At 43.0% G+C, this 23,645-nt stretch overlaps 1 protein-coding gene across 1 annotated transcript; it reads left to right on the plus strand.

Moving 5' to 3' along the window:
• Positions 1–694: 694 nt before the first annotated feature.
• Positions 695–12,897, plus strand: LOC306767719 (large ribosomal subunit protein uL30-like). Its single transcript, XM_079255810.1, has 6 exons — positions 695–734; positions 1,149–1,257; positions 5,768–5,931; positions 11,198–11,335; positions 11,416–11,525; positions 12,311–12,897. Exons 1-6 carry the CDS (start codon positions 721–723, stop codon positions 12,517–12,519), a joined length of 744 nt encoding a protein of 247 aa, XP_079111936.1. The 5' UTR covers positions 695–720; the 3' UTR covers positions 12,520–12,897.
• The last annotated feature ends 10,748 nt before the right edge of the window (positions 12,898–23,645 follow it).

Genomic DNA, 23,645 nt, shown 5'->3' on the forward strand with positions numbered 1-23,645 from the left:
CTCTTTACATCTTCTTTTATGTATGTGTAGTTATATTTGTTACACTCTTTGTAAGTTTTGCTAATCTGTTGATCAGAATTGTGATTATTCGATATTTGACTCTCAGGCAAGGGAATGGTCAACTTAAGTTCTTGTTCCAGCCTCCTGTAGTGATGGCAGTGAGGTATTGAAAGGTATCATCACACAGAGTACGCACAACCTCTTTTGGATAATCTTGGCCACCATTGCCCTTCCTTCTTCTGGAAAGAAGCATTGACACTTTGAACTCTTGGGGAACATCATAAATTATACCGGAAATTGATTCAGACTAATTAATTAGTTAATTGCAAAATAAGGGTCACTTAGTTCAGCCTCTTAACAACCACTTTCTAGCACACGACAGTTCGGTGTAAAGGCCCTAAATAATGCATTTTTTTTTTTAAATTTTCTTGCTTTATTCTGTCTATTTCACATACATTTGTTCTGAATGTGCTACCTTCTTTAATAAAAAAAAAAAAAACTAAAAAAAAAAAAAAAGGCGGCGTGATACAATGCGGCGTCTACGTATATATGATGTCCATATATGTTTTCGTATACATATATATATATATATATATATATATATATATATATATATATATATATATATATATATATATATATATATATCGACGTACATATGTTTTCCTCGGATCTCGCGCGTTTACATATATGACGTCATACTAGTGCGACGGCTTAAGCATGGCGGATGCGGAGTATGTATATTTTTCAAAGTTTTTATATCTAATCCCATCCTTTACTGTGTTAGACGCTAACAAGCTACTTTTGTGGTATATAACAAATCCTAATGTTTCTGCGCCTGTCAACCTTCATATGTATAGGATTGGTGGCTAAACAGCCGCCGCTAATGGGTTAATGTGTCATACTGAGAGCATGATAAAAAAAAAAGCATGTAGAAATAATGGTTTTAGAATGTGGAGCATATGTTGTGCTGCAATGTCATTTTGGTGCTCTTAGTTTCAGAGAGTTTTATCCCTAAACTGATGCTGTAAACCATCCGGACCAGCTTAATGTACCCCACTCATCTATAGTAGATATTTCTGGAACGTTTTGACCCTGACGAGTCTAATATGTACTTGTATTTTCATTGTGTTTCCTCCTGGTGGCAGGTCAAAAAAAGCGATCCAGTTAGTCCCAGAATATCTCTTGAAAAAGAGGAAAGCGTACCAGGCGATTAAAGCTACTCAAGCCAAGCTCGCTTTGCTCGAGAAGAGAAAGGTAAGAGATGGTGTTGTTGTGGTGGTTATTCTGCATCACAATGGCTATGTCCGCGTGTCTACACTACTCCCTAATCCCTCATTTACAACATTATAAACCACACTATTTAGTGAACTCATTTTGTTGACGATTCGGACACAAAGCTGTTTTCTCGGAGCAGATCATGTGACTACCTACTGTCACCATGGCAACCACCACGTGTTGTTCCAAATCCAAGTCAAACTCGTGGTAAAAAAAAAAAATCTAATGTTGTATTTTATCTTTTCTTTGTTGCACATTTATTCAACAAATTAGGACACAAAATGAATGATCTGTAGTTTTTCTCTCAACCTGCTGGGACATTCGTGTCACTTTTACCACTTTGCGCTCCTGCCTGCCTGCAATGCATTGTGGTCAGGTGACTATCGATGCTCACTACCTTTCCAGATGCATTATGGGTAATTTTGAGTGCATTACTTTTTCTCTCTGGACATTCGGACACCCGTAAGCACTATATAGGGCACTATTGCCTCTTTTCCATTGGTATCAGCTTGTCTCAACTCAACTCGTCTCAGCTTGGTCCTGTTTTCAATTACAAATCAGTACCAGCTCTAAAAATGGGCGGGTTTGTGTGAAATCACTGTATCGTCAGTATTGTGAGCAACAAAAAAAAAAAAAAAAAGACTAAATATATCTGCTACGTGGTCTGTGGTGAATTTTCAGCAACAAAATAAAAAAAGAGAGCGAGCAGCGGCTCCAAGCTGTTTGCGCTAACTGATATTAGCCGACATTAACGGTCACACAAAAAGCAGAAGAGTATGAAGCCATCATCCATTAGTAAGTAGCTGTTATTATTGTAATTAATTCCTCTACACTCTCCTCTACACTAAATGATAACCCATGTAAACAATGGAAATCCACTCACCATCCACCAATACACTCTCCAACACGGTAGTGGCCAAATCAACACCAATTGTCTTCCCATTGCTCGCCGGTCGCTGACCATAAATGGCATCCATTTGTTGGAACCACTTCCAGTCTGGTTTGTTTGATCCACTCCGACCATCGTGGTCGTTGACCTGCCGATAGTCACTTTTGAGCTTTTTCAGCTTCTCTCGACCCTGCTGGAAACTCCTTTGGTACCCGTAGCCATTGAATCAGAAAGCTCCTGATAGATTTTTTTCATTTTGTGTCGCTCCATCTAGTTAACTCTTTATCCTTTCCTCAGCAACCAAGCAAAGAAATGTCTCCACCTCAGAGCTGGACCATGGAACAGACTTTTGTTGCTGCATTGCTTGTTGGAGTCACTCTTCCAGTGATGTCGCTCTCTAATTCTGACCTCTGATTGGCCCGATTGGACGCACCCCTTGCCAATAGCGGCATGCAGTCTGGCGATGTCACATACAACCCGACTCAGCTCGCTTAGAACCTGGGTTGAGGAGTTCCAAAAAAAAGTACAAAAACCTGGTGGAAAACCCAACAAGCCGAGGCGAGTTAGGTTGAGACAAGCTAATACCTTTTTTTTTTTTTTCTTTCACACTGAAAATAGTTACATCATAGATTATAATCATGCCCCACTAGACATTACATACGTAACAAAATGAAACATAAATATCAGGGGTATGAAAAATCTGATATTAAAGTGAGACAAGCTGATACTAGTGGAAAAGGGCTATACAGGGCTGCAACTAGTCACGCCCACCATCTGTGCTTCCAGTTGACGCAGCTCTTTTTACAGGCTCCAGTATGTTTTACCCCACTCTCTTCATTTGCATCATACAAACCGGATTCCAAAAAAGTTGGGACACTTTAGAAATTGTGAATAAAAACTGAATGCAATGATGTGGAGGTGCCAACTTCTAATATTTTATTCAGAATACAACATAAATCACAGGTCAATAGTTCAAACTGAGAAATTGTATGATATTAAGGAAAAATATGCTCATTCAAAATTTCATGGTGTCAACAAATCCCAAAAAAGTTGGGACAAGAACCTATTAGAGGCTGGAAAAAGTCATTTGAGCATACAGCAAACACCTGGAAGACCAATCAGCACTAATCAGGTCAATTGGCAATATGATTGGGTATAAAAAGTGCTTCTCAGATTGGCAGTGTCCCTCAGAAGCCAAGATGGGTCACCAAGAGGATCACCAACTCCCACAATGTTGCGTAAAAAGATAGTGGAACAGTATCAGAGAGGTGTTACCCAGCGAAAAATTGCAAAGAGTTTGCAGTTGTCATCATCAACTGTGAATAATATCATCAGAAGATTCAGAGAATCTGGAAAAATCTCTGTGCGTAAAGGTCAAGGCCGGAGAACCATACTGAATGCCCGTGATCTCCGGGCCCTTAAACGACACTGCATCAAAAACAGGAGTGCTACTGTGAAGGAAATCACAGCATGGGCTCAGGAGTACTTCCAGAAACCATTGTCAGTGAACACAATCCACCTTGCCATCCGCCGTTGCCAGCTGAAACTCTTATTCTGCAAAGAAGAAGCCATTTCTAACAAAGATCCACAAGCGAAGACGTTTACACTGGGCCAGGAGTCATTTAAAATGGAGTGTGGCAAAATGGAAGACTGTTCTGTGGTCAGACGAATCACGTTTTGAGGTTCTTTTTGGAAATCTGGGGCGCCAGGTCATCAGGACCAAAGAGGACAGTGACAACCCAAGTTGCTATCAACGCTCTGTTCAGAAGCCTGCATCTCTGATGGTATGGGGTTGCATGAATGCGTGTGGCATGGGCAGCTTGCACATCTGGAAAGGCACCATCAATGCAGAAAAATATATTCAGGTTCTAGAGCAACATATGCTCCCATCCAAACGTCGTCTCTTTCATGGAAGACCCTGCATTTTTCAACAAGATAATGCCAGACCACATTCTGCATCAATCACAACATCATGGCTGCGTGGGAGAAGGATTCGGGTACTGACCTGGCCAGCCAACAGTCCAGATCTTTCACCTATAGAAAACATTTGGCGCATCATTAAGAGGAAGGTCAGACAAAGAAGACCCAAGACGATTGAACACTTAGAGGCCTGTATTAGACAAGAATGGGAGAACATTCCTATGTCTACACTTGAGAAGCTGGTCACCTCAATGCCCAGACGTCTGTTGAGTGTTGTAAGAAGAAGGGGGGGTGTCACACAGTGGTGAAAATGGCCATGTCCCAACTTTTTTGGGATTTGTTGACACCATGAAATTTTGAATGAGCATATTTTTCCTTAATATCATACAATTTCTCTATTTCTATTCTCTATAACTATTGACCTGTGATTTATGTTGTATTCTGAATAAAATATTAGAAGTTGGCACCTCCACATCATTGCATTCAGTTTTTATTCACAATTTCTAAAGTGTCCCAACTTTTTTGGAATCCGGTTGTATAAATGTCCCCCTGATTCCCAGTCAGTCACAACATAATGTCCTTTAGTAAGTTAAAAGAACGACTACTGAACCAGTAGAATACTAAATTAAGCTGAACAGCTTACTACTAATTTATTCTGAATCATTCAAACTTAGCTACAGTGTCATATCCAAGCTGTACAGAATTTGCCTCAAAAGGAAAACAAAATGAATAAAATATTTTAACATCTTAATTTTCTCAAATTGCATCGAAATGATTATTTACATCTTGAAAAAGCCTGTTTTATAAGGTAAACAGCACATTACTACTCGGTAATGCTAACTTTGCCATCCGGAACGCTGGAAACCACGACTCCGGAGTGCTTTCCTTCCAGATGCTCATTCATGACTGTCGTGTTGCTGTGGTACGCCAACTCTGCGTGGCAGACGACACATTTCACTTGTTTGACACTTTCTTTAGTGTAAAACATCCCCAAACTTTGGAAATAGGTTGCTCTGCTATCAGTTTCTTCTTCGTTGTTTAAACAAAGACGCTGCACAAAGTGAAAATACTGCCCCCAGCACTTCCTGTGGTGCTTTGCGTTGTTTGCTTGGTGTTTAGAGTTCTTATACTGTCTGAGAAGCCGCAGTTGGTAAATGTTAAGTTGTCTGGCGCAGCGTTTTATTAGTAAAGTCGCTGCGGCCGTTTATAACACGACGCGTCAACAATTTTGTGTCGATGAATTTTTATAGTCAACTTTGTCAACGAATCGTTGCAGCCTTCGGCATTATTTAGGGAACAGGTTTCACATTCGAACACAGCTTAAGGTTAAAAAAGGCAATACCACATGTAAGCCCACTTAACCAGCGCCCTGTTTCATATCCTCTTCCATGTTTTCCACACGTCTCGCTTCTTTAATTGTCCTTCTTGTTGTGGCTGCTGTGGAGTCAATAAAAGTCTTATAATAGCTAAAGAAATATGAGAGAAATATGTTAATTTCTCTGCATGCCCTTATTTGTAAAATAGCAGTATTCCTACTTTTATATTGTTATTCAGTGTTCGTATTATTATTTTTATTATTCAGCACCGAAACAAGTTCCTAGTCTGTGAATTGTTCAAAGGCAATGGCAATAAAAGTCTTTCTGATTGTAAACAGTCACGTGTGTTTCTGAATAATTTCAGATATCAAGAGGGAAACCTGTAAGGTTTAAGCGTCTGGAGGACTTTTTGAAAGACAGCCACAGGAAACACCGTGATGAGACTCGCATACGTAGAGGCGAACACAGGCCACCTGCCCCTCTGCCTCCAGCTGAGAACAAGCTGGCTTTTGCTGTTCGCATCAGAGAGTAAGTACTGTGTGTTGGGTCTGTTTTTATTTCCAAGAATTAAACCCAGAACCATCAGTGCCCGTCTGTGGGCCCTTTTCGAAGAGGATAACACAGTCTTGTGCAAAAAAGTGTTTTTGTTTGTTTTCTTTAAAGTCCCAGAAGAAAGGGTCTCCCAGGCTTGTGGATGATAAACAAATACATTTAATTTAAATTATTATTTTATCAGAAAAGCATTTATACCTTCATACACTGTATTAACATCAGTTTTTACTGCTACTGGTTGACTGGCTGGTGCGTGATGGACCGTCAGGTTGAAATATGAAACGTCTAACAGATTTTATCTGCAGGAACTACACGTTACAACATGTGCACCTGCGGATTTAACCCAAATTCTGACCGTGTCCAGTGAACTGTACACATGAGATGAGATAGTGGTTTAAAACCAGAAGGAGTCTGGGAGCATTGTAACTCAGGGCCAGGATCTGGTTGTACATTTCCAGACTAAAGTAAAACAGTCAACTTTCTCTGTTTGAAACCGAGCTGAGACCTCCATCAGCTGAACGGGTGAAAAAAAAAAAACCATAATTAGAATTTCTGTATGTCTCTGGGCAAACTAGGAACAAATTTCTATCCTCTTCAGCTGAATTTGAATAGTTCCATAAAGCGTTAAAGCAAGTTGATTCGTAGCGTTTGCTTTTCATATTGGGTCAAATGCTAGAAGCTCCTAAACGATGTGTCCATGAACACTTGTTCTGATAACCCAAAAACCTGACACGCACGTAAGAATAGTAAATAATGTCAACATACATATCTTTTAACACTTAACAGAAGTGAACGGTACAAACCTCACAGTGGAGAATGATTCTGCAAGGTATGGGCTTAGGGGCTGTTAGCTCCAGGAGGACGCAAAAGGCTCAGACCGAGTAGGTCCAGCAGGCCAGTTCGCTTGAAGACGCTCAGACTCCAGTTCGCACCAGGAAAACATAACAGACTCCGGCTCAAGCCACTTATTTCCAGGAGGACACAGCAAATTCAAACACACGCCGGTTAGCTCTGGGAGGATATAGCAGACTCTAGCTCCACTCTAGCTTAGTCTGGTTAGCTGTCGGATGATGTGGTAGATTCTAGCTTAGCCTGGTTAGCTGTCGGAGGATAAAGCAGACTCTAGCTTCGCCTAGTTAGCTGTCGGAGGATATAGTAGACTCTAGCTTAGCCTGGTTAGCTGTCAGAGGATATAGCAGACTCTAGCTCCACCTGGTTAGCTGTTGGTGGATAAAGAAGACTCTAGCTTAGTCTGGTCAGCTGTCGGATGATATCGTAGATTCTAGCTTAGCCTGGTTAGCTGTCGGAGGATAAAGCAGACTCTAGCTTAGTCTGGTTAGCTGTCGGATGATATGGTAGATTCTAGCTCAGCCTGGTTAGCTGTCGGAGGATAAAGCAGACTCTAGCTTCGCCTAGTTAGCTGTCGGAGGATATAGCAGACTCTAGCTCAGCCTGGTTAGCTGTTGGAGGACATAGCAGATTCTAGCTCAGCCTGGTTAGCTGTCGGAGGATGTAGCAGACTATAGCTCCGCCTGGTTAGCAGTTGGAGGATAAAGCAGACTCTAGCTTCGCATAGTTAGCTGTCGGAGGATATAGCAGACTTTACCTTAGTCTGGTTAGCTGTCGGAGGATAAAGCAGACTCCAGTTCCGCCTGGTTAGCTGTCGGAGGATATAGCAGACTCTAGCTCAGCCTGGTTAGCTGTCGGAGGAAAAAGCAGACTCTAGTTTAGCCTAGTTAGCTGTCGGAGGATATAGCAGACTCTAGCTTAACCTGGTTAGCTGTCAGAGGATATAGCACACTCTAGCTCCACCTGGTTAGCTGTTGGTGGATAAAGCAGACTCTAGCTTAGCCTGGTTAGCTGTCGGAGGATATAGCAGACTCTAGCTCAGCCTGGTTAGCTGTCGGAGGATAAAGCACACTCTAGCTCCACCTGGTTAGCTTTCAGGGGATATATAGCAGACTCTAGCTCCACCGGGTTAGCTGTCGGAGGATAAAGAAGACTCTAGCTTAGTCTGGTTAGCTGTCGGATGATATGGTAGACTCTACCTCCACCCGGTTAGCTGTCAGAGGATATAGCAGACTCTAGCTTAGCCTGGTTAGCTGTCGGAGGATAGAGCAGACTCTAGCTTAGCCAGGTTAGCTGTCGGAGGATAGAGCAGACTCTAGCTCCACCTGGTTAGCTGTCTGGAGGATATGGCAGACTCCAGCTCAGCCTGGTTAGCTGTCAGGGAATATAGCAGACTCTAGTTCCGCCTGGTTAGCTGTCGGAGGACATAGCAGACTCCAGCTTAGCCTGGTTAGCTGTCGGAGGATATAGCAGACTCTAGCTTGGCCTGGTTAGCTGTCGGAGGATATAGCAGACTATAGCTCCGCCTGGTTAGCTGTCGGAGGATATAGCAGACTCTAGCTCCACCTGGTTAGCTGTCGGAGGATATAGCAGACTATAGCTCCGCCTGGTTAGCTGTCGGAGGATAAAGCAGACTCTAGCATCGCCTGGTTAGCTGTCGGAGGATAAAGCAGACTCTTGCTCCGCCTGGTTAGCTGTTTGAGGATATAGCAGAATCTAGCTTAGCCTGGTTAGCTCTGGGAGGATATAGCAGACTCTAGCTCAGCCTGGTTAGCTGTTGGACGATATAACACACTCTTGCTCTGCCTGGTTAGCTGTCGGATGATATAGCAGACTCCAGCTCAGCCTGGTTAGCTTTGGGAGGATATAGCAGACTCTAGCTTAGCCAGGTTAGCTGTCAGAGGATATAGTAGACTCTAGCTTAGCCTGGTTAGCTGTTGGACGATATAACACACTCTTGCTCTGCCTGGTTAGCTGTCGGAAGATATAGCAGACTCTAGCTCAGCCTGGTTAGCTGTTTGAGGATATAGCAGACCCTAGCTCCGCCTGGTTAGCTGTCGGAGGATATAGCAGACTCTTGCTCCGCCTGGTTAGCTGTTTGAGGATATAGCAGACTCTAGCTTAGCCTGGTTAGCTGTCGGAGGATAAAGAAGACTCTAGCTTAGTCTGGTTAGCTGTCGGATGATGTAGTAGATTCTAGCTTAGCCTGGTTAGCTGTCAGATGATATAGCAGACTCTAGCTTCACCTGGTTAGCTCTGGGAGGATATAGCAGACTCTAGCTTAGCCTGGTTAGCTGTCGGAGGATATAGCAGACTCTACCTTAGCCTGGTTATCTGTTGGAGGATATGGCAGACTCTAGTTCCACCTGGTTAGCTGTCGGAGGGTATAGCAGACTCTACCTTAGCCTGGTTATCTGTTGGAGGATATGGCAGACTCTAGTTCCACCTGGTTAGCTCTGGGAGGCTCAGGCCAGTTAAATCCAGGAGGATGCCGTCTTCAAGTCCACAAAAACAGACTGTCAAAAAGTTCAAAATGGTGATTAAATCTAAAAAAAGAGAACACAGAAAGAAACTTGCTGCCATCATGGATTCCTTTTGTTTCCTCTTTCTGGGGTTAATCTGAAGGACCATTGTTCCTGTAGCAAGCAGACAGTTGGCTGGAGGCTGCTTCACTTCCTAAAACTTTTAACCTATAGCTCTTCCTTTCGTTGTGTGTGTACATACAGGAGAAATGGGTGTGCTCATGTAAATTAGCTTTTACATATCATATCAGCTGTTAATGGGAGGAGCACCTGTGTGTACCCAGATGGCTGAATGAAAGCAACAGCGTTCATTATCTGTCTGGTGTGTTTATTTATTCCAGTCAGCAGGGTGACAGTCGTTGGTGTTGCTAACTGGTTGCTGATCTTGCAGCAGTGATCATGTCAGTCTATATTAGCTCCAGCTTTGCATCGTGTAGATCACCCAATACTGAACATCAGTCTTCACTCATTTCAGCATGTTCGTCTCATTTCCAGTGACAGAAGTTTTTATTCTGTTTGGTGGGATGTAGTTTAATGAGGAGGAGGCAACCTGAAGAGACGAAGCCTTCAGGCAGCTCTGATTCTTTATGTTCCTGTTGTGGAGAGAAAGAATTGAAAATGGCACAGTGAGTGTGTTAGTGTTGGTCGTCATGTCTTTTTTTTTTTTTTTTTTTTTTTTTTTTTTAGACTGTGTTGTTTTGTCTCCACAGCTGCTTGTAGTCATATCTAGCTAGTCAGATTAGATCAGATGAGATTAAAAGGAGACGGTCGCTTTCATCAGTCTATTGTGAGTAAGAACGGATGATTTCCATGTTATCAGACTGCTAAGTTAGTGTACAGCATTTGTTGTACAAATGTAGCAAAATGTTTTATACTTTTTTTTAGCAGCGTTTATTTATGATCTGCAGAACGTTGCAGGATACGTCTGTGTCTTTGTTTTGCTGTTCAGTAGAAGCTAAATGTGGCTAATGAAGCTAATCTGCTACAAACCAAAGCTAACATGACTCCTTAAACATTTCACTCAAGTTTACAGCAATAAATACATTTCCTATTATTCATTTAAAAAAAACCAAAACAAAGATAAAGTAATAGCACAGATTCCTTTGCCATACTTGATATGGGGATTCTGCTAAAACACACACACACGTCATTATGTTTACACATACTTTGGTATTTAGTCCATGTAAGAGATCACAGGACAGATGCAAGCTACATAAAATAACCAGTACTGGACTCCCAGTGGGCTGCGCCTTGAGGCAAAGCAGTTGACCAGAAAGACGCGACACGTTGATGAAGCTTCGTGACACCGTCGCCGGATCAGCTGGTTGTGAGGCATCTGAGCCGAGAGCTAACGTAGCACATCTGTTTACACTGTAAAACTTCTAGGTTGAAATCAGGTTGCAAATGAAATCTAAAGAAATATCCAACGATTTCATGTGTTCAGCTGTAGCTCAGGATGAATACTTAGTAAATGTAGGTTTCCATCATTGTGAAAAGACCCAGCTAGTAGGATGGGGGGTTCATTTAAACCAAGAGGGTGTCATTTCTCTGGCTTACTGTCTCATCTGGCCAGTATGAAGTCAGTGTTGATGCCCAGAGGAATGTAAAGTAAAATGTCACAAAGATAAACGTTTTGTATCGGCTGCATCAGGAAAAAACAACCTCTGTGTGCGAAACAATGAAGCCGAACTGGCAGCGACCGTCGACTGGAGATCAGTGAGTAAGATGAGGCCTGTTTGTTGGAAAAACACGTTCTAACGTGTCCTGAGATGTACGAAAAGGAGAGAAACACGTCCTGCGGCACGATGATGAGGAAGTTAACATGAATCAGAATGAATTTTTGTTTTTTCACCTTCCTGCTTTCCTGCTAGGATTAAAGGTGTCAGCCCCAAAGTGATGAAGGTGGTCCAGATGATGAGGCTGAGGAAGATCTTCAGTGGGGCCTTCATCAAAATTAATAAAACCTCCGTTGCCATGATGAAGATAGTGGAGCCCTACGTGGCGTGGGGGTGAGTCCTTCTCACTGATGATGTGTGAAATAAAACGACATTTTAAGTTGGATCACAAACGCTGATCTTCTTCCCGACAGATTTCCCAACTTGAAGTCTGTCCGTGAGCTCATACTGAAGCGAGGGCAGACGAGGGTCGGCAGGAGGAGAGTTCCTCTGACAGACAACACCTTCATCGAGCAGCACATGGGTAAGTAGCAGTCACGTCTCGTCCATAAAGATCCAGATCTGTGGACAAGCAGTTGTAGAAGGGAGGTTAAGAGCTGCTCCTGCATCGCTAACCTAATCTGGAAGCACGAACTGAAAGAGGAACGCCTGAGCTCGTCCCGTCGTCCACGAGAAAACAGAACGTTGCTCTTCCTCTCAAGGCCGCAAGGAAACACTTTTTCATCTTCCACCAGAAGCTTTGTCTGCAGCGGGGAGGGGTCACGTCGAGCGGCTCATATGTGCAACGAGCTGCTAGTTTCACATTTAACCAGAAACTTTGTTGCACGCGGCTTCGTCCGTCTGTTTTAATACAGCGTGTCGTAAAAATGTTCGTGCTTTCTCACCACCTCCATCAGCTGTTTTATCAAAACAATCCGTTTTGTCGGTAACTTTCCGCTTCATCCATTTGAACCACACCCACCTCATATGTCCGACCAATCACACGATGCGTCTCAGAGCACCTCTAGAAGAAAGTTCTCCTGGCCTGATGTGTCGAACCGTCTTTAGTCACATCTGTGAGAACAAAACGACGTCTATTCCTTCTCAGAGCCTCGAGAAGAACAAAAACGTTGCTCCTCGTGGAGGATGCCGTCTTCTAACCCTGGTCTGCTTCCATGGGTGGTCCGGTCTATGAGCGGTACTGGGCTCTGGTCCAGATGTAACCCCTGGAAGCAGCAGCCGGTTTTCTCCGATGTGCAGCCGATATGTGTTGTGTGAAAACGTGATGGCCGTTGCTCGACCCTTCACCTCCTTCCTCCTGTCCTTCAGGTAAACACGGCATCATCTGTTTGGAAGACCTGATCCATGAAATCTACTCGGTCGGAAAGAGCTTCCGGGCGGCCAACAACTTCTTGCTGCCTTTCAAGCTGTCGGTGCCTCGTCACGCCGCCAGGGACAAAGCCGGGCTCCTGAAGGACCTGGGAAACCCGGGCTTCCGCGGCTCCGACATTAACTCCATCATCAGACAGCTGAACTGAGTAAAGACCAGACGGAGCAAAGAGCCGAGACAACAACGTGTTGGTTTCCCTTTTCATAAAGAAACTCATCCCGTCGTGTTTTATTGGAAACACGTACGAACATCCTGCTGGGAGGAGACACAAAGACCACAAATGGGGTCTCTTTCTGCCATGTTTAGCGGTGTAGTGCTGTTCATCGTACTGAGGCTCGATCTAATCAGATCCTCCCTGAAGCTGACTGTGTTAAACTCTGACATACAGGAGCGTTCCTCTGCTGATCCGTACATAATGAGAACGTCCCTTCAGGAGCTGACGGCCCCTAAGTAAATATTTACTTTGTTCTCTGGTTTTCTGTCTACAAAATGTGCTCAGTGGTGAATAAATTTGATTGATACATGTTTTTAAGGCGGTGTGTTTTTAGGGTTTGTCCATGAATTCAGTTAAAGACTTTCCGAATGAAACAGGTGAGTTGCTGAACTCCAGCAGGAACCAGCAGAAGGTTCCAGAAAGCCAGTTTAACCTGAACCCTGAGCCTGATTCTGAGGTTTCAGGTCCAGTACAGCTGCTTCGGGGTGGTTCAACCAGCTGTGCTTCCACCCCGAGACAAGTCCACCTTAAAAACCATCAGACACCTGGAGTCACCACGGCAACCACTAAGAGAAGTGTGGCATCATTTCATCATGCTGAAACGAGAAGTTCTCCCTGCTGCTGAGGAGAGAGATGCATCATGGGAGAAAAGAGCTGGCATGATATTTAGCGCGTGGGTTCAGTCATACACACAGATTCAGACTGACCACCTTCATCTCAGGACGAGGAAGAGGATGGAGAGGAGCAGTCTGCTGGGATCCAGACAGGCTGATGGAGGTCCGACTTTAATGTGCAACTAGCAGTAAATCCGCCTGTCAACACCAGGTTATTGTTTGGAATTATGTTTTCAGACGTGTGAGGACTTTTTCTTCTGACTCGGCACACTTTTCTTTCTAAAATGTCGTAGCCAGCGTTTAAAAAACCAGACGTCGCCGCTGAGAAACTTGCAGACACGTCATCTGTCCACGGTGAGAATCTTCCTGCGATGTGGTCGCTTGCTGCAACATCTATCGGAATTATCAGGCGGCTGCGCATTAGTTCAGGTAATCACAACCCAAGTTCCATGGTGAACCTGCAGGTTTGCTTCAGAGACTGTTACCATGGTAACACACTCAGGATAAGACATTGCTGTCTTCCTGGAACAGAAAACCCAGTTTCACTCAAGTCGGGGTCATTTCCTTGCCTGAAGTGCATATTTTAAGGCTCAAAACACAACAAAAGGGTCTAAAGACGGTTATAGAGAGGTCTGGAATGATGCTTGTGTTGTACCACCACCTGGAGTCGCTGCTCATTCAGGAGGAAATACATTTACACCCCTTTCACAATTAGATCATGAAAATCTGAATCCACATTTGTGTCCACGGTTCATTTAAACTCCTTTCATGTTGTAAATTCAATATTTTATATTCATGGCGAAATGCTCCTAGGATGTCAGAACTACAAGTCCCTACAGCAGCGCCATCTAGCTGAAAACAAATAAACACCATGATTGTAGTTTCTATAGGTTGGGAAAACATGTATTTGCTTCATGAATCAAAAATGAAATACCTAATAAAACGCAACTAGTATATATGATACGTGTTGATAAAAGGCAAATCTGATGGCTTATTTAAGATATATAAACCATTGTAAAATAAAGTGGGTGTAGCCTGGTATAAATATTCCAGTATTTCATTCAGTATTTCAAAACAAGACGTCGCAGCTCAGAAACCTGCAGACATGTCATCATCTGTCCACGGTGAGAATCTTCCTGCGATGTGGTCGCTTGGTGCAACATCCGTCAGGGAATTATCAGGCGGCGCTGCATGAACTGCTGCGCATTAGTTCAGGTAATCACAACCCAGGTTTCTCCATGGTGAACCTGCGGGTTTGCTTCAGAGACGGTTACCATGGTAACACACTCAGGATAAGACTTCCTGAAACAGAAAACCCAGTTTCACTCAACTCAGGGTCGTTTCTACACATCACCCCCCCCAACAGTGATCCTGATATTAGGTGGGTTACCTCAGGTGAGAATAGAAAGCATCAGACTGTCTTTACATGTCTCCCACATACCTATTAATATGAAGTACAAATCAAAACAGCTTTTAAATATGCAAAGATATTTTCAGGGAATTAATGTGCTTTACATTAAACACATTCATTCATTTTCTAAACCGCTTAATCCAGTTCATGGTCGCGGGGAAGCTGGAGCCTATCCCAACTGTCTTTGGACGTAAGGCGGGGTACACCCTGGACAGCTCGCCAGTCCATCGCAGACATTAAACACATCTGTTTTATTAGTTCACTATAATAAATGCACATCTGGCATCCGGACACAGATTATAAATAATAATGTAAAGCAATGCTGTAAATAAAGATACTAAAACACATTACTCTCGTCTCATCTCCGCTCCCAGCCCCTGGCGGTACTGCCAAGTAAACGCCTCAGTGCCGCTGCTTGCACCGTACTTTGATGGCCACAGTGACCTGCAGGTTGACTTCCGCCTGACAAGGCAGTCTTTCAACGCCCTAATGGCTGTGCTGGGTAAAACATCTGACCATGGTTGGGGGCCAGAATTTGAGACCATGGTGTTTCTGCTCTGGCCGGCCAGCGCCACCTCTTACCGTGTGGTTGCCAGGGCTGTTGATATGCCCAAGTCAACCATCCATCGAGCCGTGCAAAGATCGCTGGCCTCCTCTAACAAGTGGTCTGCCATCCCACTGCAGAGGATCTCGCTCGCCTAGCTGGATCTGCAGCCTTCAACCGAGTGGTGGGAGCCATTGATGGTTGCCATGTCTGGGTGAAGCCCCCTGCAGAGGATGCTCCCTGTTATTTTAACAGAAAGCAGTTCCACTCAGTCCAGCTGCAGTCCATCTGCGACGACACTGGGAGGTTCCTGGATGTCTTTGTGGGACATTGTGGGTCAGTTCATGATGCCCGAGTCCTGCAGAACAGCCCCATCTACTACCAGCAGTCCTACCCCCCACCAGGTTACTGCATCCTTGGAGACAGTGGCTACCCCTGCTTGTCGAAGCCCATCTGCCTCATGACGCCCTTCAGGGAAACCCAACCGAAACCACCTGGAAGCTCGCTTCAACTCTTACCTGTGAAATGCGAGGTGTGTTGTGTTTTTTTGGGAATCTAAAGACCAGGTGGAGGTCCATCTTCTTAAAGCCTCTGGAGGTGAAGTAGGTGCCAGAGGTCATTGTCTGATGCACCGTCCTCCACAACATGTGCATGAGCAACGGTGACCTACTGGAGTCGGATACTGATGAAGATGCCAGGATGGGAACATCCAGCAGCAGGACCAGCACCTCCATCTGCAGGGCTGATGAGAGGTAGAGGATGGCAACGATATGTCACTCCCCCGATCACAACTACATTTACATCTAGACAATAAATCATTTGACTAATTGGGAAAATTGTGGGTCTGTATAAGAAAGATGTATAATATAAAGTCTTTACATTTTTTTAATAGAATTAAATTTTTATATTATGATTATTGGAAAAACAATATAAAAAAACTGAACATTCAACAAACATTACAACACAATTCCAACTTATCTGAGTTTTTCTAAAGTTGCAAGGAGGTGCTCCTCCCTACCACCAGCCTCCCTGTCCCTCCTCTCTTCCCTCTTCCTCATTTGCCTGTAAAACCTTTCCTCCCGCTCAACCATCTCCCCGTTCCTCCTCTCTTCTCTCTCCATCAGCTCCTTATGGCACCTCTCTTCTCTCTCTGCAGCCTCCCTTTCTTCTCTCCGCTGCTGCTCTCTCTGCATCTCCATCAGCGCCTCCTGGTAGTCCCTGTCGCTATCTTTTAGGGCACCAAGTGTATACTTCACCCTGTCTACCCGCCGTCCTTATGGGGTTGACAAGGTGGTGGTGGTGCCCCTCTCCACTGGAGGAGTGTGGTCACTGCCACCTCTAGGCTGGATGAGGGAAAGAACAGGCATTGTCACAGACAGCCTGCTCCCTATTGCCTCATCCATAAGGAGATACCCCTTCCAAGAAGCGGCAGTGAACCCACTCCCCTCTGTGCTGACCCCGGTTCGGGGACGCCTAAGATCCTGGAGAACTAAAGACACTCAAATAAAACATGCACTCCACATACATCTATACGCTTTGATCTTAATCTACTAATTTACGTCATTTTACTGTAGAAGCGAAAAGTCGGCATGTCTAACCTTGTATTTGGAGACCAGGTTAAGGGCCTTGGACTCCACCTTCCTCTCAAGGCCTCTTTCTTTAAAAAAAGACACTGGTGAGGTAGTGTAGGCAGTTCATATGAAAGCAAACATTGTTTATGTTTCTATGGACTTCATAGGTACTTTACACTCTTATCTACAGGTATTTATACTCTAAAGAAAACAGTTATATGTGCTAACTTTTATATATCAATGTCTGGTAGGCAACTGGATTTCTACTAGTAAAAGACTCCTGGTCAAGAGTATATTACATTATTCTGCAATTGTGTTCACCCTATAATTATTAATGAATCAGCACACATTCATTGCAATTTAAACATTACCTAATGTAAACAACTATGTAAAGATGTATACTTACCTGTATATATATATATATATATGTATATATATATATATATATATATATATATATATATATATATATATATATATATATATATATATATATATACACAGTATCTCACAAAAGTGAGTACACCCCTCACATTTCTGCAAATATTTTATTATATCTGCGCATGGGATGACACTACAGAAATGACACTTTGATATAATGTACAGTAGTCAGTGTACAGCTTGTATAACAGTCTGAATTCACTGTACCCTCAAAATTACTCAACACATAGCCATTAATGTCTAAACTGCAGGCAACAAAAATGAGTACACCCTTAAGTAAACATGTCCAAACTGGGCCCAATTAGCCATTTTCCCTCCCTGGTGTCATATGATTCACTAGTGTTATAAGTCCTCAGGTGTGAATGGGGAGCAGGTGTGTTAAATTAGCTGTTTTTGCAGTAAGACTCAAACTTTTTACTGGGAGTTCAACATGGCACCTCATGGCAAAGAACTTTCTGAGGATCTGAAAGAAAAGATTATTGCTCAACATAAAGATGACCTTGGTATAAGAAGATTGCCACCATCCTGAAACTGAGCTGCAGCACGGTGGCCAAGACCATACAGCGGTTTAACAGGACAGGTTCCATCCGCAACAGGCCTCGCTGCGGTCGATCAAAGAAACTGAGCGCACATGCTCAGCGTCATATCCAGAAGTTGTCTTTGAAAAATAGATGTATGAGTGCTGCCAGTATTGCTGCAGAGGTTAAAGGGATGGGTAGTCAGCCTGTTAGTGCTCAGATCATACGCCGCATGCTGCATCAGATTGGTCAACATGGCTGTCGTCCCAGGAGGAAGCCTCTTCTTAAGAGGATGCACAAGAAAGCAAGCAAATAGTTCTCTGAAGACAAGCAGACTAAGGACATGGATTACTGTGGTCTGACCAGACCAAGATAAACCTGTTTGGTTCAGATGGTGTCATGCATGTGTGGCAGAAAGCAGGTGAGGAGTAACAAGACAAGTGGGTCTTGCCAACAGTTAAACATGGTGGTGGGAGTGTCATGGTCTGGGGTTGCATGAGTTCTTCCAGCACCGGGAGATCGTTGAATGCCAACATGTACTGTGACACTGAAGAAGAGCATGATCCCCTCCCTTCAGAAACTGGGGCCCAGGGCAGTATTCCAACATGATAACGACCCCAAACACACCTCCAAGACAACCACTGCCTTCCTAAAGAAGCTGATGGTAAAGGTGATGGACTGGCCAAGCATGTCTCCAGACTTAAACCCTATGGAGCATCTATGGGGCATCCTCAAACGGAAGGTAGAGGAGTATAAGGTCCCAAACATTCACCAGCTCCATGATGTCATCATAGACGAGTGGAAGAGGATTCCAGTGGCAATCTGTGTGGCTCTCGTCCATGCTCCATGCCCAAGAGGGTTAAGGCAGTGCTGGAAAATAATGGTGGCCTCACAAAATATTGACACTATTGGCCCAGTTTGGACATGTTTACTTAAGGGTGTACTCACTTTTGTTGCCTGCAGTTTAGACATTAATGGCTATGTGTTGAGTTATTTTGAGGGGACGGTGAATTCAGACTGTTATACAAGCTGTACACTGACTACTGTACATTATATCAAAGTGTCATTTCTGTAGTGTCATCCCATGTACAGATTTAATAAAATATTTGCAGAAATGTGAGGGGTGAGATACTTTTGTGAGATACTGTATATATATGTGTATATATATATATATATATATATATATATATATATATATATATATATATATATATATATATATATATATATACATATATATTACCAGAGAGTTCTCAAGACCTGCTCAAAACAACTATGTCCGAGTCTCCAGCACCTTTTCAACACCAGTCCCAGTGCTGTGGAAAACCTCCTGCCTTGTTCCAGTGCCTAAAAAAACACAACCAGCTGAACCAAGTGACTACAGACCAGTTGCCCTGACATCTCACATCATGAAAGTCCTGGAGAGACTCTTACTGGCTCACCTCAACAAGCAAGTAAACACCTTTCAGGACCCATTACAGTTTGCATATTGTAATGGACTTGGGGTTGCAGATGCCATCATATACCTGCTCCAGAGAGCACACTCTCATCTGGACCATTCAGGCAGCACTCTGAGGGTCATGTTCTTTCATTTCTCAAGTGCTTTTAATACCATTCAGCCTGCTTTGTTATGTGAGAAGCTCCATAAATTCCAGGTGGATACCTCCACAACCACCTGGATCTATGACTACCTCACAAACAGACCCCAGTTTGTGAGACTGAAAGGTTGTGTGTCTGAGATGGAGGTCAGCAGCACTGGTGCACCACAAGGAACTGTACTCTGGCCATTCCTCTTCACTCTGTACACCTCAGACTTCCAGTACAACTCTGAGTCCTGTCATCTGCAGAAATACTCTGATGACTCTGCAGTTGTGGGGTGTATCAGGGATGGACAAGAAGCAGAGTACAGAGAACTGGTCCGTCAGTTTGTTAAATGGTGCGGTGACAATCATCTCATATTAAATAGCAGCAAAACAAAAGAGATGATTGTTGACTTCAGGAGGAAGAAGAATAAACAAAGCACTGTTTCCATCCTGGGAGAGGAGGTGGAGGTGGTGGAGGAATACAAGTATCTTGGAGTTCAGCTGGACAACAAACTGGACTGGAAGTGCAACACTGACTACATCTACAAGAAAGGTCAGAGCAGACTGTACTTCTTAAGGAAGCTGAGATGGTTTAACGTCTGCACCAAGATGTTGCATATCTTCTATAAGTCTGTTGTGGAGAGTGCAGTCAGCTTTGCAGCATCTGCTGGGGTAGTAGCATCAGAACCAGAGACTTGAAGAGAATCAACAAACTGATCCAGAAAGCTGCTTCTGTGCTTGGAGTAACTCTGGAGCCGCTGGAGCTGATTGTCCAAAGAAGAATGCTGCACAAGCTGATGAAGATGATGGAGGATTCTTCACACCCTCTCCACAACACAGTGATGAAACAACAAAGTGTGTTCAGTGAGAGGCTTCTTCAGGTCTGATGTAAGACTGAAAGATACAGATCATTCCTGCCAGCAGCCATCAGCCTCCGGAACAAGACCTCCTCTAGTTATTATTATATACTATAATATTGAATTTCCCTTTGGGGATTAATAAAGTATTTTTTATTTCATTTCATTCATTAATTTTCATTTCATTTAATTTCCCTCTACAGGCACCGATAAATTAATCCCCGCCATCCTCTTGCTCTGGACATTGCTCGAAATTCCTCAAAAGTCCCTCCTCTTTTCTACGTCAGCAACATGGTGTCAGTTTAGTGTGAGAAGTGTCGATCATTTCACACAACATTTTTGGACAATTTTAGGGCAACATCCGGGTACTTTCGGTGCACTTAATTTTTTGCATAAATGACAGTGTAAACGCACTACGCACTTAAACGTAGTGTTGAAGTAGTGTTAGTGCTCAGATTGGGACACACCCACAGACCTGGATGTTCCTATGGTGAATGAGCGTCACCATAGCAACAGAATGTCCCTGGGCTTTTTTTTTTTAAATCCTGTGATGTGGAAAGGGGGTGGAGCTTGGGGAATTCTTCAAAGATGTTGCCAAGCAACATGAAAAAATTTGGCTTTATGATGTCATAGCTCCACTATAAAGGCATTCCACCCTGAGACATCTACATTGATCAGGTTTTTGCCAGTCTGACAGCTCACTCTTGTAATTTTAGATTTATTTCATTTAACGCAACATGGCATCAGTGAAAGAACACAAATCTAACGCCGAGTCAAGGAAAGAAATGAAATCTTATAGAGAATTTGTGAAAAAAGAGATTCTACGCGATATGGAGATTGAAAGGTTGATGTTTGAGGAAAAAAACCTTTCTTTAATGGTACATTGTCAAGAACTCAAAGAAACAATTTCATCTCTTGAGGAACAACTAAAACAGTCAAAAGAACATGCAAATGAATTACTTTTGTCAAACAACAGTGTCTTGAAAGACAAGGAAGATGCAACAAACAGGATGCAAAGTCTAAGAAATGAAATACAAGATCTCAGGGTGTTACAAAACGATTTTATAGCGGAAATTACGAGAGTTCACAATAGGAATGGTAAGTTGGAAAACGACGTAACGAACAGTTGTAATCTTTTACAAGAAACTGTGGCTAAATTAAACGAGGAACACCAAATGATTGTGTCAAAACTGAAAGCAGAGATCTTGCAAGTTCAGGATGTGGCAAAAGAGAAATACAAACAAGCAGAGGAAGCCTATAAAATCTCACTGAAATTACAGAAAGAGCAGGCAGAGAAACATATGGCAGAAATGAGAAAAAAACATCAACAAGAAACACAGAAATTACAAGGCGACCTGGGTTACACTAATTTGAAGATCGGAGAACTGGAAGGTATCATAAAGAAACAGAAACAAGATCAGAAGGATTTAACTATGTCCATTAAGAAAAATTTCAAGGAAATCTGTCAATATAAAGACTACACAGAATATCTGAGACAAGAAAACAACTTAATTAAGGGGAGGGAGGACCTTAGGCCAAAAGTAACTTTGTTACAAAAACAAATCAAAGATTTGACTGAACTTCTGGGGCAAAAGAATGCTGAAATTAAGTCTCAGTCAAAAAGTGTAAAAGAGTGTTTGGAAAAGTCACAAACACTCGAATGTAAGAAATCCGTCTTGATAGAAACACTTCGAGTAACCAATGAGAAGTTGGCGGAAAAGGAGAAAGAAGCAGATAAACTTCAACTGAAATTGGAAGAAGAAAAATCCAAGAAGAACACTTTAACGTCTGAGAATTTCCAACTCCGAGACAAAAGCAAACACTTCAATTCAATTAGAAAAAACTATGAGCACAAGATTGAAGAGCTAAGAGACACCATCCACCGTATGTCTCATGCAAACCTGATTCTCCAGCGAGATCTACAGAGCATCCACGATGCCTATTGCAACCAAAAAACATTTCCTAAAAAATTTGGTCTATTTGTCAAAAAATACATCAACAAAGACTTAGTTTCACAAGCCAGAGGAGTGGATCAGTTCATAAAAAAAGAGGCGACAAAAGCAAGCAATCGCATGAACAAGATCAAGGAGTCACATAAAAGGGAAGTGGACAACATGCGTAAGGCATTCGAGTACATGCGGGATAGATTTTATAGTGATAAGCAACTGAAGGCCATGTGTGATGCACAAGAAATGTGTTTTCTGTTAGTGAAGGAAAATGACCAGCTGAAGAAGGACATAGTACATAAAGATTGTCAGATTAAGAAGTTAACACAGCCCTTCCACACAAAGGTCAAACACTTCTGGAATAAACACATTTTGAAGAAAGATTCATCAAATCCAGAAATAAACACTTCAGTCCTGGACTCAGATTACTTCCTAGGAGCTGAACATATCGAATCTTCCTCTGATGTAGATAAAAACATTCCCTTAAGCAGTGAGAAGCAAAGTTTCTCTGATTCTGGAACGCTTGAAGAAGGAAAATCAAAGGAAGACGACAACAAATCACTGTGCCTTCCATCACCTGAAAGAGATGGCCAATCAGTGACTGAGTCTTTTACCAGTAGAAATCCAGTTTCCAAAGACGGCCTACCAGACATTGATATATAAATCGAAGGAAATCACAATTTTTCACAGCATAAAACAGCATTTTACAACACAGGCTAAAAATGTTTAAATTATGACAGAAAAATGGAATGTAGAACATTTCATTTATGAATAACAACGTCAGCCTTGTAATCTAAAGCAATAACTAAAATGACAACTGAAGAGCACAAACCTGCAAAAGGTAGCTCTTTTCCATCTGCAATGTGATATTGTGACTAAATCACCAGCTTTTCCTCTGTTGTACCACGATGGAGGAATGACCTTCCAAACGTTGTCCGCTCTGCAGAGTCATACTTTTAAAGACAAGCAGAAGACTCAGCTCTTCAAGGAGCACTTCCACACATTCATTTTCCTAACGGCTTAATCTGATGAAGGGTTGCAGGGAAGCTGGAGCCTATCCTAGCAGTCTGGGCGAAAGGCAGGGTACACCCTGGACAGCTCGTCAGTCCATCGCAGGGCCACACAGAAACAAACTACCACTCACACTCACACCTAGGGGCAATTTAGAGTAACCAATCAACCTAACATGCACGTCTTTGGACGGTGGGAGGAAGCCAGATAACCTGGAGAGAACCCAAGGAGATCATTCAAACTTCACACAGAAAGGCCACCGTCCAAACCTCGCCCCAGCCGAGGATCAAACTAGCAACCCTCTTGCTGTGAGGCCACAGTGTTAACCACCATGCCACCGTACAGCCCACTTCCACACTTTGTTTAGCTTTATTTGTCGGGAAAGTTGGAGAACTGAGCCCAGTTCTTTGCAACAAACATGGTATTAATTCTTTGTATTTTAACATAGTTGATATTGTGGGGTGGGAAGGGAGAAAAGAAAAAAAAGTAGCACTTCAGGTAAGGACCTGCGTCCAACTGGACAGTCCACCAGCACCTTCCTACGATGCATCTACTGTTTAATTA

The sequence above is a fragment of the Telmatherina bonti genome, assembly GCF_933228915.1.
Source record: "Telmatherina bonti genome assembly, chromosome: 16".
Classification (NCBI taxonomy): domain Eukaryota; kingdom Metazoa; phylum Chordata; class Actinopteri; order Atheriniformes; family Telmatherinidae; genus Telmatherina; species Telmatherina bonti.

Excerpts from the sequence above, each read along its gene's own strand:
- LOC306767719 (XM_079255810.1), top strand. Across the intron at positions 5,932-11,197 it reads TTTGCTGTTCGCATCAGAGA|GATTAAAGGTGTCAGCCCCA; the intron begins GTAAGTACTGTG and ends CTTTCCTGCTAG. Across the intron at positions 11,526-12,310 it reads CTTCATCGAGCAGCACATGG|GTAAACACGGCATCATCTGT; the intron begins GTAAGTAGCAGT and ends CCTGTCCTTCAG.